This window comes from Macaca nemestrina, chromosome 10 (assembly GCF_043159975.1).
Source record: "Macaca nemestrina isolate mMacNem1 chromosome 10, mMacNem.hap1, whole genome shotgun sequence".
NCBI classification, from domain to species: Eukaryota; Metazoa; Chordata; class Mammalia; order Primates; family Cercopithecidae; genus Macaca; species Macaca nemestrina.
The window spans coordinates 115,545,961-115,562,312 of NC_092134.1; the positions used below are offsets into that span (position 1 = coordinate 115,545,961).

Below are 16,352 nucleotides of genomic sequence, written 5' to 3' on the forward strand. Positions count from 1 at the left end.
TGCTTTGGATGCTGGGGTTTTTTTCTTTTTTTTTTTTAAGTCATATGAAAGGATACGTGGCATATAAAAGTGTGGAGGAGACAAATGTGGCTAAAGAGTCCATCACTAAGACAACCGAATATCTTTGGTTGGCAGTGCGTTCATTCTACAGAATATTTTAAATCAGATTGCATGTATAGGGGACTAAATCCTTTAAAAACTATTGAGCATATGTTAATTGGCTTCTAAGACATTGTATTGTGCTTTCAGTAAACTGCTAATTTGGACCAGGAAAGCTCTGTATTGATATCAGTCATTTTTATGCATTTCACAATCATCAAGATATTCCTTAATTCTTTTGCATTTTGTCTATATAATAGGAACGCTATCCTTGCTTTATCATATAGGGTTCCATTCAACATTGATTGGGTACCCAATAAAAGTGGAACTCACATTAAAAAAACACAGATGAAAAGTACTAAGAAATAATTATTATTGAATGTCATCAAAGTGTAGTTTCTTGATTTTTTTTTACCTTGTCCTTACTTGGACCCAAACTGAAATGAACATTAAAATCCCAATGGTAAGAAGATAAATGTGAAATGGATAATAAAGGATGCCACTAAAAATGGTTATTTCCTTCCTCCAAATAGCTTATAATCTATCGGAATACATATGAGTACATAAATAACTATCAAACAAGAAAAAATATTAAAATTTTTTTTCTACAAATACTGGAATTTGTACCATTGTCTGATTTCTAATCAGATTTATTTGCCCTTCTTTACAGAGGATGAAACAGAGAGATAATTCATTGAGGCTTAAGAGTTGTTGTCCACTTTAAATTTATGAATATATGTTACTAACTAGCCCATTTCTTCATTGATTTCAACAAATATTTATTGAGTCTATTTTATGTATCAAGTTCTGTTTTTGGCGCCGAGAACAAAGAGATGAGTAAGACCAGGCCCTTTATTTGAGGATGTCACAGACCACTGGAGAGAAATAATAGTTACTCAGATACAATATGAGAAATTTCATAATATAGATATGTGCAGGGCACTATCAGAACACAGAACAGGGAGGAGCAAATAAGCCTCATTAGTCAAGACCCTCTATTACAAAGAATATGAAAGATTTCCAGGTAGAAAAAAACAGTAAAGTTTTCTCTGTTTTGTTTGTATTGTTCTTTTTCAATTATATATTTCAAATTTTCAAAGATATGTAAAGATGGCTTATCTAATCATGAATGAAAATATTGTTCTAATACTTTGAACATGTGAAGGGAGGCCTAGGTGGGTGTTTTTTGGTTTGTTTGTGTTTTTTTTTGAGTCCCTTTTAGAACGCCTCTTCTCTGCAATAAAACAAGACAAATGCAGAATCATGTCATTAAGTCAACAGGAGGAAGAGAGGCCCACAAATGTTTCTGTTAAGCAGGATATACTGTTTACTATTACATTAAATAACATTATTGGTTTCTTAAAATAACTGCAGCAATTTTTGACCCTATGAAGTGATCATAAAGAAGTAAAAGTTTTTTAATAAATAAACTTAGCAGAAATTATTCAAATTACTATCTCACCTTGGGAGACTATCAGTTATGTAAGATTTAAAGAGTTCCGGTATTTAAGTATCTCTTTTTTATGTGTTGTTGACCTTACCCAACAAAACTATAGATCTCATTATTTACAACTCTCTTTATACTCCATGACTTTACCCAGGCAGCTGAATATTGCCGGAGAAAAACACACAAATATGGTTCCTGGCCTCCCTTTGACCATAACATAAGGGGGACCCTTAAGGCTTCCTGGCAGTACTACTGTATTTCCAAGTCCATGTACTTTCACTAGCTATTTTATAGCTGCTTTTCATCAGTTATCCAACACCTCCTCTCTCGTCCTCATTATCAGCTTCCTACTGCACTGAGAAAAAAAGTAACCAGAAAAGAACTTCTCAGTGTTCCCATCATCACAACCACCCAACCTCCTGAATCTGTGCCCATATTCCCTGCTGTCTCTAAGGGTAAATTTATTCCTATCTAAGGCAAACCCCTTTACAAATGTTCTAGATCGTTCCACTCTCACCTAGTCAAGATGTTGCTCTAGTGAATAGTCCCTTTCAAAACCAAACAAACACGATGTTCTATTTTCCGTATTTAAAAAATCCACCTTTATCCCTGCCCTTTTATCTACCTGCCATCCTATTTCTTGGCTCTCCCTCACACCTGCAGTCCTCAAGAGTTGTTTCTACTCACTCTCCTTGTATATACCTCCTCGCCTCCCATTCTTTTTTAAACTCACTACAATTAAGCTTTGGTATCCACCACTTCCTAAAACTGCTGCTGTGAAGCTTTTCAGTGATTTCTGAGTTGCTAAACCAAATGACATTTCCCTGTCCTCATTTGGTTGGACTTACCTGCCGCATTTAACGCAGATAATCACTCCCTCCCTCTTGAAATTATTTCTTCCCTTGGCTGCAATACACCTGGCTGCATGGGGTTTTGTTCCTACCTTGCTTAACCAACTTTCTTAGTCTAATTTGCTGGTGTCTTTTCTCTTACTAACCTATATTGGAGTTCCATGGAGCTCCTTTCTCTGTCTAAACTCACTTTTAGGTGATCTCACTAAGGCTCATGATTTTAAGTATCAGCCATATACTGACGACCCCTCCATGCACAGCTCCAGCCCTGACCTCTGCCCAGAATTCCTGACAAACAAATCCAACAGCCCACTCCTCATCTAAAGCTTCACATGTCCACAACCAAAGTCCTGATTTTATCCTGCTAAATGTACTCCTCCTCCATTTTTTCTTAGTAAATGGCAAACAAATCCAATAGCCCACTCCTCATCTAAAGCTTCACATGTCCACAAAGTCCTGATTTTATCCTGCTAAATGTACTCCTCCTACATTTTTTCTTAGTAAATGACATTTCTAAACTATTAATTGCTCAGGTCAATAACTTTGGAATCATCCTTAATTCTCTTTCTTTCATGCCCCAGATCCAATCAGTAAAGAAATCATGCCAGTTTTGCCTTCAAGAACTGGCCACTTCTTAAAACATGCTGAGGTACCTAAATGATTACAGTAATTTTATGCTTTCAAACTCATTGAGATTTTTAGAAACCCCTATAAGTCACAAGTTTCATGACTATGGTTTGTAGTAAAAATGTGTATAATTCAAATTTAGTTCAAAAAAACATAAATAGAAAATAGGAAATGGTTTTTTTTGAGTGATTAATGACCCTGAAAACCAATTCTGAAATAACAATTTTCAAAATGATTTGCTCTAGAGCAACATCAGTGTAATGAATATTTAGCTTACCAAATTATCACTTATAAGGATAATGTTCATTTGGTTTTCTAGGTTCTGAATTATTATTTAAAATTCATCTCCATGATTATAATCACAGTTTGTATTAAGATCTCATGAATCATAGGAAAACTTATCGCTCTATAATGTTGATAAAATACTGGCTCTACCATTTTCTAGCTATGTTATCACAAACAAGTTCCTCACACTCTCCGTGCTTCAGTTTCCTCATCTGTCAATGGCAATAATAAAGAGTGCCTACCACTGAATTTCTTAGTAGGTTCAAGTAAGATCATGTACTTGAAGTACTTAGAATTAGTACCTGGCATGGAGTTGGAGGCAGGCACTGTGCTAGGAATGAGAGAGTTCTGTGGTACAGTCTTTGTTAGTAGAAGCCCTCAGGAAATTCAAGCATTAATAGGATATTTGATAAGTGAAAGACATTGCAAGATTTCAGGAATTGCTCGAGACAACCATAAAAGAGACATCTGAAGGCAACATGTATTACTAATGTACACAGTGAGAGAACTAGCCAGCAAATGCTGTCGACATTCAAATGAGAGAGAAAGATGACTTCCACCACCAGCAGTTTAAAATAATTTATGGTGAAATTTTTGCTTTTTTAAATGCCCAATTTCAATGACAATTAAATCAAGATCTATACCCAGAAAACACTAATTTTGGCTTACAAACGTGCAGAAACATAGGACTTTATACCAACTACTAATGTAGAGCTTAGATTACATGCTATAAGAGAAACTCTTCTGAAATACAGATACCTATTTATGTTTGTGTAGGAAAAACACACATTTATATTGTCCCCACTACTCACTGATTTATTGCACTGTTGATCACTTTGTTTTTGTGTGTATGTAGTTTAAATTTACTATAGACAGTATCAATTACGTATCACTGGGAACATTTCTTCTTCCTGGTACAGTCATATATTTACTGAAGACATAAAGTTAATCAACAAATATTAATGGCTGATCATTGTGATTTCATTATCTCTGCCTTTCAAATACAGACATGCTTTCCTGAAGTGTAACTAATTGTCCTTAACCCTAGGACTGTGAAGCTATGTGTACAAGTAGACAAAGTTATTTCAAAGTTCGACCCCAGGAAAGGGTAAAAAAGGACCTAAAACCTTTATCTTTTCCCTGCTCTAGTTGGCCCGCCACAATAAACTGTTGCAGCAGATGCTCAAACCAGGATCGGATCCAGATGAAGGAGATGAAGCCTTAAAGTATTATGCCAACCACACTGCACAGATTGAGGTAACCATCTATTATTTATTGAAAGGGACCAACTGTGAAAAGTTATGCTTACTTTCTATTTTAGACCATTTTCATATTTTTTTCTAGAGCAATGATGCAGAATTGAGTGGTTTAAACTGAAAAATGTATAGTAAAAGGATGAGTGAGGAGTGATGTATAGGAAAATGAGGTGTACATCTTTCGAAGTTGTCTTTTTACTAAGACTATATGTAAAATTTCTTTTGTAATTAATAGATTTTTTTAACCATAGAAGCAATTAATCATTGCAGAGCAATAGTGTTTGAGAGATGGTATTATTATAATAGAAGCCTTCATTCAGGAAAAGGTTTCTTTTTAAAGATTGTGGAAGGGTTATTAAAATGGAGATCTCCAACAATTCACAAGTGGAGTAAACATGAAAGAAACTAATACAGTTTTCATATTGATACCATAGCCTTGGAAAGGTTTAACAGTTTCCATTTTCAGTATGCAGCAATTGACCTCCCCCGACCCTCATAAATGAGACATTATTTAATGGTTGGTGGCAGTTCAGGAGGTGTGGGTCAAAATGGACTTGTCATTATGTGTTCTGAGACCCATCTGGCTGACATTTACTAGCTATGGTATCATTTTGACACTGGCTGGCAGAGCTAATCAGGCAGAAGTGAGCAGAGTAGTTGACACTTGTCACTCCTATAATTTACGTTTATACATTCATTCATTTTGGCAGATATTTTTTACTTTTCAGCAGAGTGCATAATGGGCATCACTGTGTTCACTCTCGGGATATATAACCCCTACACTGTATTGTTTACTGTTGCCAAACCTTTGTGTCACAGAAATGGATACCTTGCTCACATTTGTAAACATTAATAGTACCACAACTTTGGTGTTGGACTTGACTTAGTGGAACCCATGAGCTGGACTAGCAGGAAAAAAATTTCTGTACAAGTAGAAATAGGTCATCAAACCATGAAATTCTTAAAGAAGATCCCAGAAGTCAAAGTACCAAGCTAGGAGATCAGAAGAGACCAGGGAATAGGAAATAGAGTGAGCAGGCCATGGAGAGAAGTTTGGTTAATGTCTGTGAGAGATGGGAGCTGTTGTTTGATGTTGTTTTATTGATTCCAGCAGTGAGGAGAGATTTAGCTATAAATACACACATTCAGCAAATATTTACTGAGCACTTACTCTCTACCAGTTCACACATATAGAAGATCATTCTGTGTCATAAGTATATAAACAAAGGGCCAAGGAAATGTAGAGAAAATAATAATTAGTGGTGCCTGAGCAATTTCAGGATAGATTTCACTGAGAAGTTACCTTTAAGAATGTATTAAAGATTGAGTATGAGTTTCTCCTTCAGAAAGGGGATTTCAGAAGGAAGAAAGTAAGTGAAGGGAAGGTAAAAAACACAGGAAGGAGATGACTATTTTCAAAAGATCAATCTGATTGCTGTTTGGAGACAAGACTGGAAAAGAGAGTGGGATCGAAAACACACATAGATCAGATAGAAAGATATTATAATGGTAAATGTGAGAGATGATGATATCGAAGATGGCTGGACTGGAAAATACATATATATAGATACATGCATGTACATATCTATATAGTGATATATATAGAGAGAGTAAATACACACATATACATATACATATTGACAGGGCTTGAAGTTGAATTGCACATGTTAGGAGAATGGTGTGCAAAAGGATGTCCTCGGGCTACTCATTTGAATAAATGAGCAAAAGTTGGTGCCATGTATGAGAATGCTAGGAGAGAGTGAAGTTTGGTAGCTAAAAGGTAGAAGAAGATTATTTGTTCATTATTGGATAGATTGAATTCGAGGTGACTTTCAGTCATCCATGGAGTTCGATATACAAGTCCAGGTTTCAAAGGAGTGGTCCAGGCTGATGAACTCATTGATCAGTTCTCATGTTCACCCAAAGCCAGCTCACATGACCTACTCAGAGAGGCCTTCTTCCCTTCTCCAGGCATTCATTAATTTCATCTCACTGTGTATGCTTCCACAGCAGTTTGGTTATTCTGTTAGTTTAATATTTATCACATTGGAATATTACTAGCTTCATATATGTCACTTCTCCTTTACTTGAGGCAGGGACTGGTCTTGGTCATCTTTGTATTTCCAAAACTGAACCCTGTGCCTTGAACGTAACCACAACAATTCATGTTATTGAGAATAATAGTTTGTCTGCAAGTTATAGACTTAAAGACCCTGGGAATAGGAAGAGCCTCGTGTCTAATCACCCATCTAAGAAGATATTGCCCTGTAATAATCTGCTTCTGCTTTAAATTCTTCCTGCCATAGAGTTCTCACTACATCACAAGGAAACTGATCTGATTTTGAATGACTCTAATAATTAGAAACTTTTTTTTTAAATAAAGAATTAACATTAGCCCATTTTAATATTTACTTTCAGAACATTTTTCCCCCTCAACATGATAGCTTGATTCTAACATCTGAAGAGCCATCATGATTACTAAACTACAAGCTCTTACCCATTGGGGTTCGTGTTGTTTTTTCTCCAACATGCCTCACCTAAAGACTGAATAAGCATTTGTTGAATAAATGTATTGAAAAATTATCCATCTCTGGTTTTTTGCAGTTAACACACCTCCATTTCCTTCAGTAATCCCTCCAGTTTGTCCATGCTGTTTGCAAAATGTGGCAACTGTAATCAAACGTAACATTTCATAAAAGGACTGAAGAACTTGGCTTATAATAATCTAGACATGATTTCTTTGATGCACCCTGAGATTTTTAAAATAATATTTGACACTATTGGATCAAGTAAAGCTTTTTTTCCCCATATGGTTGCCTGTCATACCAAATGTGTCCAATTATTTTGTACAATTGATTTTAGTAACCTATATCCAGGAATTTTCATTTACCTTACTAAATTTCATGTAGTTTGCTTTATGACAGTATTCTAGTATGTAATTGAATATATCACATATCATTTAGGATACCTTCAGTTACAAGTTTAATAGAATACCACACTGACAATTGTTTAGACAGTAAAATTTTATCTGATGGGAAGTCTGGAGTACCAGCAGTTCTATAATTGATTCAGTGACTCAGTGATGTCTTAAAATATGCAAACTCTTCACATATTTATACTAGGTTCCTTATCATGCTGACACTATCTCACCTCATGGTTGCAAAATGGCTGCTAGAGTTCCAAGCATCATGCCCTTAGACCCTTTTGTTCTAAGCAAGAAGAAAGATGATACAGGCAAACCAAAGAAACAAAAACAAACAAACAAAAAACTTTTGTTTTTGTGTATTTGGTTTTCATTTTTGTTTTTGTTGTTGTTGTTGCTGTTGTTGTTTTGTGTGTCTCTTATGGCTCTCTGCCTTTACCAACAAGCAAAATCTCTCCTGGAAGCCCTTTCGGGAGATTTCTCTTTATGCCTCACTTTCTAGAGGTACAGCCCATGACCACCACCACACCAGTCAGTAGCAAAGGGAACAGAATTACTCTTTTGGGTTAAGCCAATCCTTATTCATTCCTGAGAACTGGGCACTGTATGTAAATGTGAACCTTGAAATTTAGGCTGCATGAACCCTTGTTACATAGTAAAGCTATATGAAAATAATCAGCCTTTTTTTTTTTTAGTCTAAAGTTAAACAGTCACAAATAACAAATAAGGGAGGCTCAAAATTATGAGTATTTAAATATGGGTATATGTTTACATGGATGTTGTACCTACAAAAATATGTTTTGCCATGAGTAAGAGAACATTTTAATGATATAAAGCACTTTTCTCTGTAGAGTTCAGACACATAATGTTGAATATGTCATTTGTTACCCGAAAGCCCCTTTTAGGACAAAGAGGCTAAGAAGAAGATACAAATAGTATAAATGCTATATTTAAGCCTACCCAGCCAGTCACTTTCTAATTAAGACTGTCTTCGTTTTAGGATGTACTTCACAAAAATAAAAATGGGTGGCAGAAGTATAATGCTAACCCAGAAAGAATAAAAGGTTTTTATTTTTTGTTATTTTAAACAAAGTATAGTGTTTTTCATATATTAGTCAATTAATTTCTCTTTTTTAAGAGAAAAATGCAAAGTAGTATAGTAAAAAGGGTTCTTTCAGATATTTCAAGTTGGCATATTTTTTCACAACTGAGTTCATAAAACATCATCTTCAAACTCATTTTAAAAACAAAAGCAAGTCTAAGGCTGAGGTGTCCAAAAGGCTAAAAACAATGCAAATTAATGTTTTCAGATTGTCCGGCATGATAGGACCATGGAACAAATAGTTTTTCCTGTCCCCAATATATGTGAATACCTCACTCGAGAATCCAAGTGCCGTGTGTTCAATACAACTGAAAGGGATGAACAAGGAAGTAAAGTGAATGACTTTTTCCAGCAAACAGAAGATCTCTACAATGAAATGAAGTGGCAAAAGAAAATCAGGAGTAAGTACAGTAAACTGAAATGGTTAGTTTTGTGCGTAGTGGTAGATAATTTGGTACTTTGGGACACATGATGCAGCTCATTTAAATTGTTTTTTAATTTCTTGCCAGTCTGACACACTGAAATCACTTTCAGGCTTAAGGGTGTCCGCTTAGTCTACCACTGGAGCCAAGACACCTGCAGCTTAAGGAAAACAGAAAGCCCTAACTAATTACATCAACTCTTCATGATGATCCCATTTTTTAAATAAATATTGTGAAATGCAGGGTTGCAGCTGTACGTTTTCAAATGTTGAACAGCTGCAGGTTTGAAGCCCGTGAGTGGGCCCTGACTGGCCTATCAGTGAATAGGATTGAGAGACATCAGCTCCTGCACACTCTTCCTCTATTGTCCTGAGATTGAGGGGATTGTTTCATGTTTTGCTGAGAGTAAGTCTTTCTTTGAACATATCTTTACCTCCCCTCACCAAACAAGCTGTACATGTCATGACACTTGTATTTAAATAGAGCAATGTTATAATATTCCAGTTAAAAAATCAGTTTAGTACAGTTCCCATGACTTATCTCTTAGGTCCCAAGTCTATTAGGAAACACTGACTTTTAAAATTTAAAATTTTAGAATTTTTAAATAAACTTTAGTTTATTTTCCAAGATAAGGGATCTCATGAGTTTTTCACAAAAGTCAACGGGGGAAACTCTTGAGTAGGTCTTTTTCAGTCCCTTGGAGTTTTCTAGACAAACAGGATATGTTCTCAATACTTCTATTCAACAGTATTTCATTATGCTAGTTTTCAGGAACTTTAGTAGGTATGATTTATGAATTCGAGTGGTACTTGAGAAATATCATCTTTAGGTATAGGGGTGTGGTATGCATTTTCAGGCTTTTAAAACAGAATGTTTTTTTAAAAATCAAAATTATTCTCCCTTAGCAATTTACCATGTAGAGCCTTATGGAATTCAGTGAAAATTTTGGGTGTCTAAAATACATATGAAGACACAATTTCATTTGGAGCATTTTAAAAACATACATTTTCTGGCCAGGCATGGTGGCTCATGCCTGTAAATCCCAACACTTTGGGAGGCTGAGGCAGGCAGATCATGAGGTCAGGAGATTGAGACCATCCTGGCTAACACAGTGAAACCCTGTCTCTACTAAAAATATAAAATATTAACCAGACGTGGTGGTGGGCGCCTGTAGTCCCAGCTACTTGGGGGGCTGAGGCAGAAGAATCACTTGAAATCAGGAGGCAGAGGTTGCAGTGAGCCAAGATTGCACCACTGCACTCCAGCCTGGGCAACAGAGCGAGACTCTGCCTCAGTAAAACAAACAAACAAACAAAAAACAAAACAAAACAAAAAACACATATATTTTCTCCTTGACAACAAAGTGAATACTGGACTAGTGCTTTGGGGGGGTCTGTGCTTTTAAAAAAAATAAGTATTTTGTCATTTACCAAAAATTAATTCTTAAAATAATTTTCAGTGTACATTTTACTTTAAAATTTGGAAGCAGCTTATTATGAGGCCATAGGCAGAATCTAATTCATTTGGTGGATTCAATAGTGAGGATTTGTTATTACAAATGCATGCATCAACATCTTCTAATTTTGTCTTAATAGTCTACCTTTAAAAACGAGGACTCCTAATTGAGGAATGATGGAGATGCAGATGTTTACAGTTTATGGTACATTAGTCAATTAAATGGCATAGCTAATCATAGCATATTTCAGCATTGGAATGTTCCCTTCCAAGAGAAGGAAAACAAGATGTACTGAAGAGAAGTACAGTTTGTAAGTAGGCAATAGGCACTAGGTTGAAATTCACAGGATTTATCTACGAAGTTTATCATTTCCATTTGAAAATCAATGTGCCTTTCCCCCTTGATTAACTTAAATTTTTTAATTCTGGTGTTAAGTTTTTAAAAGTTAGAGAGTGAACAAGACCTATAGGAGCCATGTGAGTGCCCAGGGCAGGCTAGTAAGTTTGGCTCTCATTCAAACTTACATGCATTACAAATCTGTTCAGTTATTTAACAGAGGTGGAAAGAACTAATTTTTGGTTAATGTAAACTGTATTCGATTGATGCATTTAGTAATTCATTTCTGATGACAGACACAGAGTCCTTTGTTGAATATATTCAGCAAAGCCTGTTCCACTTATTAGCAGTTTTTATTGTAGTGCTCATTTTCTTCTGCTGTTTCAAACCCAACAAGTTCTTAGGAAGATTTAAGGTTTAAAATGTAGATAATATTGTAAATCACTAGTTCCCTGTCAGGAGTACTATGTCTCATGATTAGGTTTCATAGTTTCAGCTAACTGTGACTGTGTCATAGGAATTTTCATTAGAAATATATCTGTGCTATGGGTTTGGAGTTTTTTTATTTGACTTTAAGGCATGGGAGTGGGACCAATTTATCAATACTACCAAATTATACAATGAAGTATATCATTTCATTAAAAGGGACCCCAGGCAACTGCTAAACTGCTCTGCAGATAGATTACAGAGAATTATTACAGAATCACCTTTTCTGACCACCTTTAGCGATTGCAAAATTCCTCGCCCTTCTGCAGTAGTTTAGGCCTAAACTGGCTGAAGGATGAAAAAAGGAATCAAATTTCACTCCTTTATGGTTCTGATTGTTTTTAATAAGCTTACTCAAGTCAAATATTTATTTAAATAGGTTTTTATAATAGTTTACAAAAATGATGCATTTAGTAAAATATTCTTTTGGTAAGCCTCATGTGTTGAAACCAAAATTTATTTTTCTGTTCTGCTCCTTTACGCCTCTCATTTCCTAGATAACCCTGCACTGTTCTGGTTCTCGAGGCACATCTCTCTCTGGGGGAGCATTTCCTTCAACCTGGCTGTGTTCATCAATTTAGCTGTTGCTCTCTTCTACCCATTCGGGGATGATGGAGATGAAGGCAAGTGCTCGTTTTTCCTTAAAAGATAAATATTTTAAAGTTTCCACTTAACTATTTAGATCTTCAAAATAAGAATAGTTTCATTCCTGTTAAATGGATTTTTCTATACTTGTTGGAAGTAGATTATGATAGTAAATAGAATAGGCAGAAAAGTGTGGTCAATAGAATTGTTATTTTTTAAAAAGCTCGTATACACAGTTGTTATTAGAGCTATATTATATCTTGGCAAATAAAGCAATGAAAAGATTTGTCATTTCTACCTAATTGTTACGACTCCAAACATTTTTATACTGTATCATCTCAATTATGCAAATGACAGCTCTGTGCCCAAATATTAATTGTTATTACCTAAATACTGGCATTTATATTTTACTCTCTTTGTTTTCTGTCTTGTCTAAGGTTTCTATAGTGAGCGTACATGTAATCTAGAAATAATTTTTAATTCTATACTAAAGTCAGGGATTCTTAAGATAATTAAATGTGTGTCATCTGAGATTTCAAAAGTGAACAGCATATGACAAGACAATAATAGGAAATAAAGGATACTGAATATGAAACTAATATTATTAAACTAATAATACAGAAGCAAAAATGAGAAAGTATACCATTTTAGGTGAAATTAGAAATATAGGAGAAATATACTGAATCGTGAGACTTTGGGAAGTAAGTTTTGTGTAAGTTTGGTGGAGAGCATGGGAAGTATGTTACAGGTTTGGGCTACAATCTGGTAAATTACTTTGGAATGGGCATGGAAAGAATGGCTTGGAAGAAAAGATAGATAAATAAGCTAATAATAACCATGCAGTGCTTTTGCCTCTCATCATTTCATGGGATTACTGTGAGAATTTAATGAGATGATGTAGGTAAAGCATTTAGAATAGTACCTGATAAACCTTCAGTAAAGTTCAATGGTGGTGGTTGCTGTTTAAAAAGTACATATTTGTACTACAGAAAGAAGCCTCGAGGAAAGAGAGTATGATAAGAGCAACAGGTATTTCAGCCTATTTCAGAAGAACTGGGGGTGGGCAGGAAAGGAAATGGGAGTCCGAAAGTCATTTGCTCTTTTACAGATTCATTACAGGTAACATAGATATCAAAGTTCTAAACTTTAGCTGTAATCTGAGTAGTCATGAATAACCACTGTTTTTGGAAGGTATACCCAGAATAAAAGAAGAATATTAAGCAATGGAGTGGATGTGTGAGTTAAATTTGGCCATCCATTATAGAGCAACTGCACATTCACCAGGAAGTAAAAATGGCTTTCTCTTCACTATGTTTAGTCTCCTTTAGTGATAAACTCTTAGCATAGAGGAATATAACTCTTGGGAGGAAAGAAGTCCAGCATGAAATGATAAATCAATATCATCTGCACACAGAATGCGGGCAAGATTATAGAGTCCCAGTTAGTAGAAGCATAAAGTCTTAAAAAAGGAAGCAATTCTGGAAATCATCTAATATCAAGCACTCATTTGACAGATGAACAGATGGAAGTCCAGAAAGCCTAAAAAATGGCAGATCTTAGAGTAGAAGGCTAACCCTTTTGTGTCCAATCTAGGATCTTTCTCCATGGATTGGAAGCATGTCATTAACAGGCGCCCCTTCTTCATACAGGACCTAATTTCCCTTGAGTTCCATTCCATGATCTCCCTTTCTTGACCACCGGAGCCAATGTATGTAGGCTCTGCTGCCACCTATTGTACATGAAATATAAGAGTGATGGGAAATGCCACCCCTCTGGGCAGTTGCTCTTTACTCATTCAGGAGAAGCAGAACACATGGTATTTGTAACACTTGCCTGGCCAATAATAGTTATAAAAGTAATACTACTAATAATAACAGCAGCGGAGGTTGTTCACCACTTAGACTGGGTCAGGGAAAATGCTAAGCACTTCGCATACATTTCACTTAATCTTCCTGACAAATCTGTATTCTTATGAAGGAAGAATATCCTTATGGATGAAGAATATTTTTATGGATGAAGAAACTGAGGCTGAAGATTTGCCTTGTAATTAGAGTTCAAAAATATGTATTTTTAAATAAGCTCACCAGGTATTGCTGGTGCAACTGGTCCTTGAAAAAGGACTTGAAATAACAGATTTTCAAAGACATTCTTTACCCATCAATGGTGGGACGGGAGGAGCATTTTCTCTCCTTAATACTTTATATATGTATCCATTTTCTATAATAAACATATTATTTTAATAATACAAATGTTTTTTAATTTACCCTATATATTTTTAAAGCTCAAAAAGTATGAAGTTTATCTTTTTAAAAATAAAATCCAGAAAGCAAAATTGCAAACTTCAATCCAGTTCACATCATGGAGCTCTGCTATCTACCTCATGCAGACTCTATAGTTTCCTGCACAGAACATGCTGCTGCTTACTTCCCTGTTTCTCTCCATCCCTCTGCCTCCCAAGTAGCCTTATGAGATCTTTCTGTTTCCTCTACCTCAGTCCAGCTAAAGTAGATATCCACTCAGAAATCCCTGGGTGGCCTTTACTATTGTGCCTTATTCATTTATTGGTCCCTTAACTAGACTGTGAACTCTTTGAGGACAAGGACAAGTTTACTAATCTTTGTAATTTTTAAAATACAAAGATGGTAAAATCTTTGTATTTAACAGTGCCTGGCGCATAGTGGCACTCCATCAACAGTTGTTGAAGGAATTGAAATCACCAAATTTCAGTTTGAAGGAATTGAAATTGAAAATGAAGAACTCATTTTCTTTAACACAAAGCACTTGGCAGAAAGAAAGAATTACACTACAAGTTTTAATATAATTTTAAAAAATCACATGCTATCTTGGTATAAGACATTCCCATGGCATCAATTTTCTCCTAGTTATGGGAGGTATAAGTTTGTTAGTCCCGGAAATAGGACTAACAAACGCAACGCTGGAAGACATGGTGCGCTATCATCAGGTGCAGATGCAGACTTTACTTCTGGAAAAGGACTAGACAGCAGTTAACAGCAGTAACCAAGGTAGAGCCTCAGCTTAGGATATTTAAGTGGATGTGGTGCTTTGAGGGAAGGGAAGGCATGAGCTGCCATTTTGGCAATGTCAAACCCCAAGGTTATGTCTGGGTCATCTGGTTATAGTTCTGGATGAGTTATTTAATTTAATGAGCTCCATGAATAAGGTTAACATTTTGGTCAGGATTAGCTTAGTCTTAATCTGTTGCACACTGCATAGCTATGAATTCTGAGGAAACAGAGCTAAGACTGTTGCACACACTTGGCCATCAGAATTGTCTGGAGGAAGAAAGCTCTGTGCTGGTGGTGAAGGTTCTCTGATGCTGGATTTGGTCTAACAGGCTGAACAACTGTTTGCCAGGGCCACTGTGAAGTGATTTAGAGATGGGTGAGATTAAAGATGGATGAAAATTCCTTCAAGAAGTGCTTAAAAATGATGGAGACATGTCAGAGAACCCAGGATCCAACTTGAAAGGTCTCCAGGTGGTCAAATACGAGAAAATTTAGAGAAAAAGATTATTGACAGTGACACATTATCTCCCATAGCATAAAATAAGAATCCAGGAGTTCCTGTTGATAGTGGAAAGAGAAAGCTCTTTTTTAATAATTGTATTCCAATTAATAAAATACAGACAGAATGATGGAAATAGAATGTCACCCAGGGATTTCTGAGTGGATATCTACTTTAGCTGGACTGAGGTAGAGGAAACAGAAAGATCTCATTGGCAAACATCACAGTAGTAAAAATTATCCATGGATGCTAAAATTAATGGGTGACCATATGATGAAAAGTATATAACCTGTGTATAATGTACAAGTCTCTCCCCACAATATACTTAATTATGAAAGGAAAAATAATAACTTTAAAGTGGGGGAAATCGCTTTAACTAAGTGATCAGCATTAATGGCACCAGTAATGAAACCCAGCAACATCACGTGCCTCCTGATACAATCACTGACAAGGATGTAACATCATCTTCCAAAAATGAATTAACTGAGAAAATTTCAGACAAACCCCAAATGAGGGCTATGCTACGACATAATTGGCCAGTACTCTTCAAGGTGTCAAGCTTATGAAAGACAAAGAAAGATTGAGGAACTATCCAAATTAAAAGATATTAAAGAGACATGACAACTGAATCCCGTGTGTGACCCTGGTTCAGAAGAAGGACATAAATTGGGCAAATGACCAACTTTGACTAGATAGATGGTAAAAGTGGTCTATCAATGTTAATTTCCTGATACTGATCATTGTAATGTGGTTATATGAGGTGTTGACATTTGGGGAATCTAGGTAAAGGATAAAGTTAAAAAAGAAAAAATAATAATAAATGTAAGGATTCTGTCCAACCCTGAAGTTCCTTGACTCGGTGTAGAAGCTGATTATGAAATCAGCTGATAAGTCTTGCACTACAAAAAAAGAGCTCTGCTTAAAATATGCCACCCTTCTAACCCCAGATCCT

The 16,352-nt window shown here is 35.7% G+C and overlaps 1 protein-coding gene across 3 annotated transcripts in view; it reads left to right on the forward strand.

The window, feature by feature from the left end:
• LOC105492154 (inositol 1,4,5-trisphosphate receptor type 2) overlaps positions 1-16,352 on the forward strand; it is a 493,933-nt gene that overhangs the window by 385,028 nt on the left and 92,553 nt on the right. For all 3 annotated transcript variants that reach the window (XM_071072009.1, XM_011759132.3, XM_071072008.1), the window contains 3 exons: positions 4,459-4,566; positions 8,799-8,991; positions 11,788-11,913. In XM_071072009.1, the coding sequence (XP_070928110.1) occupies positions 4,459-4,566; positions 8,799-8,991; positions 11,788-11,913 (427 nt within the window). The remainder of the gene's footprint in view (positions 1-4,458; positions 4,567-8,798; positions 8,992-11,787; positions 11,914-16,352) is intronic.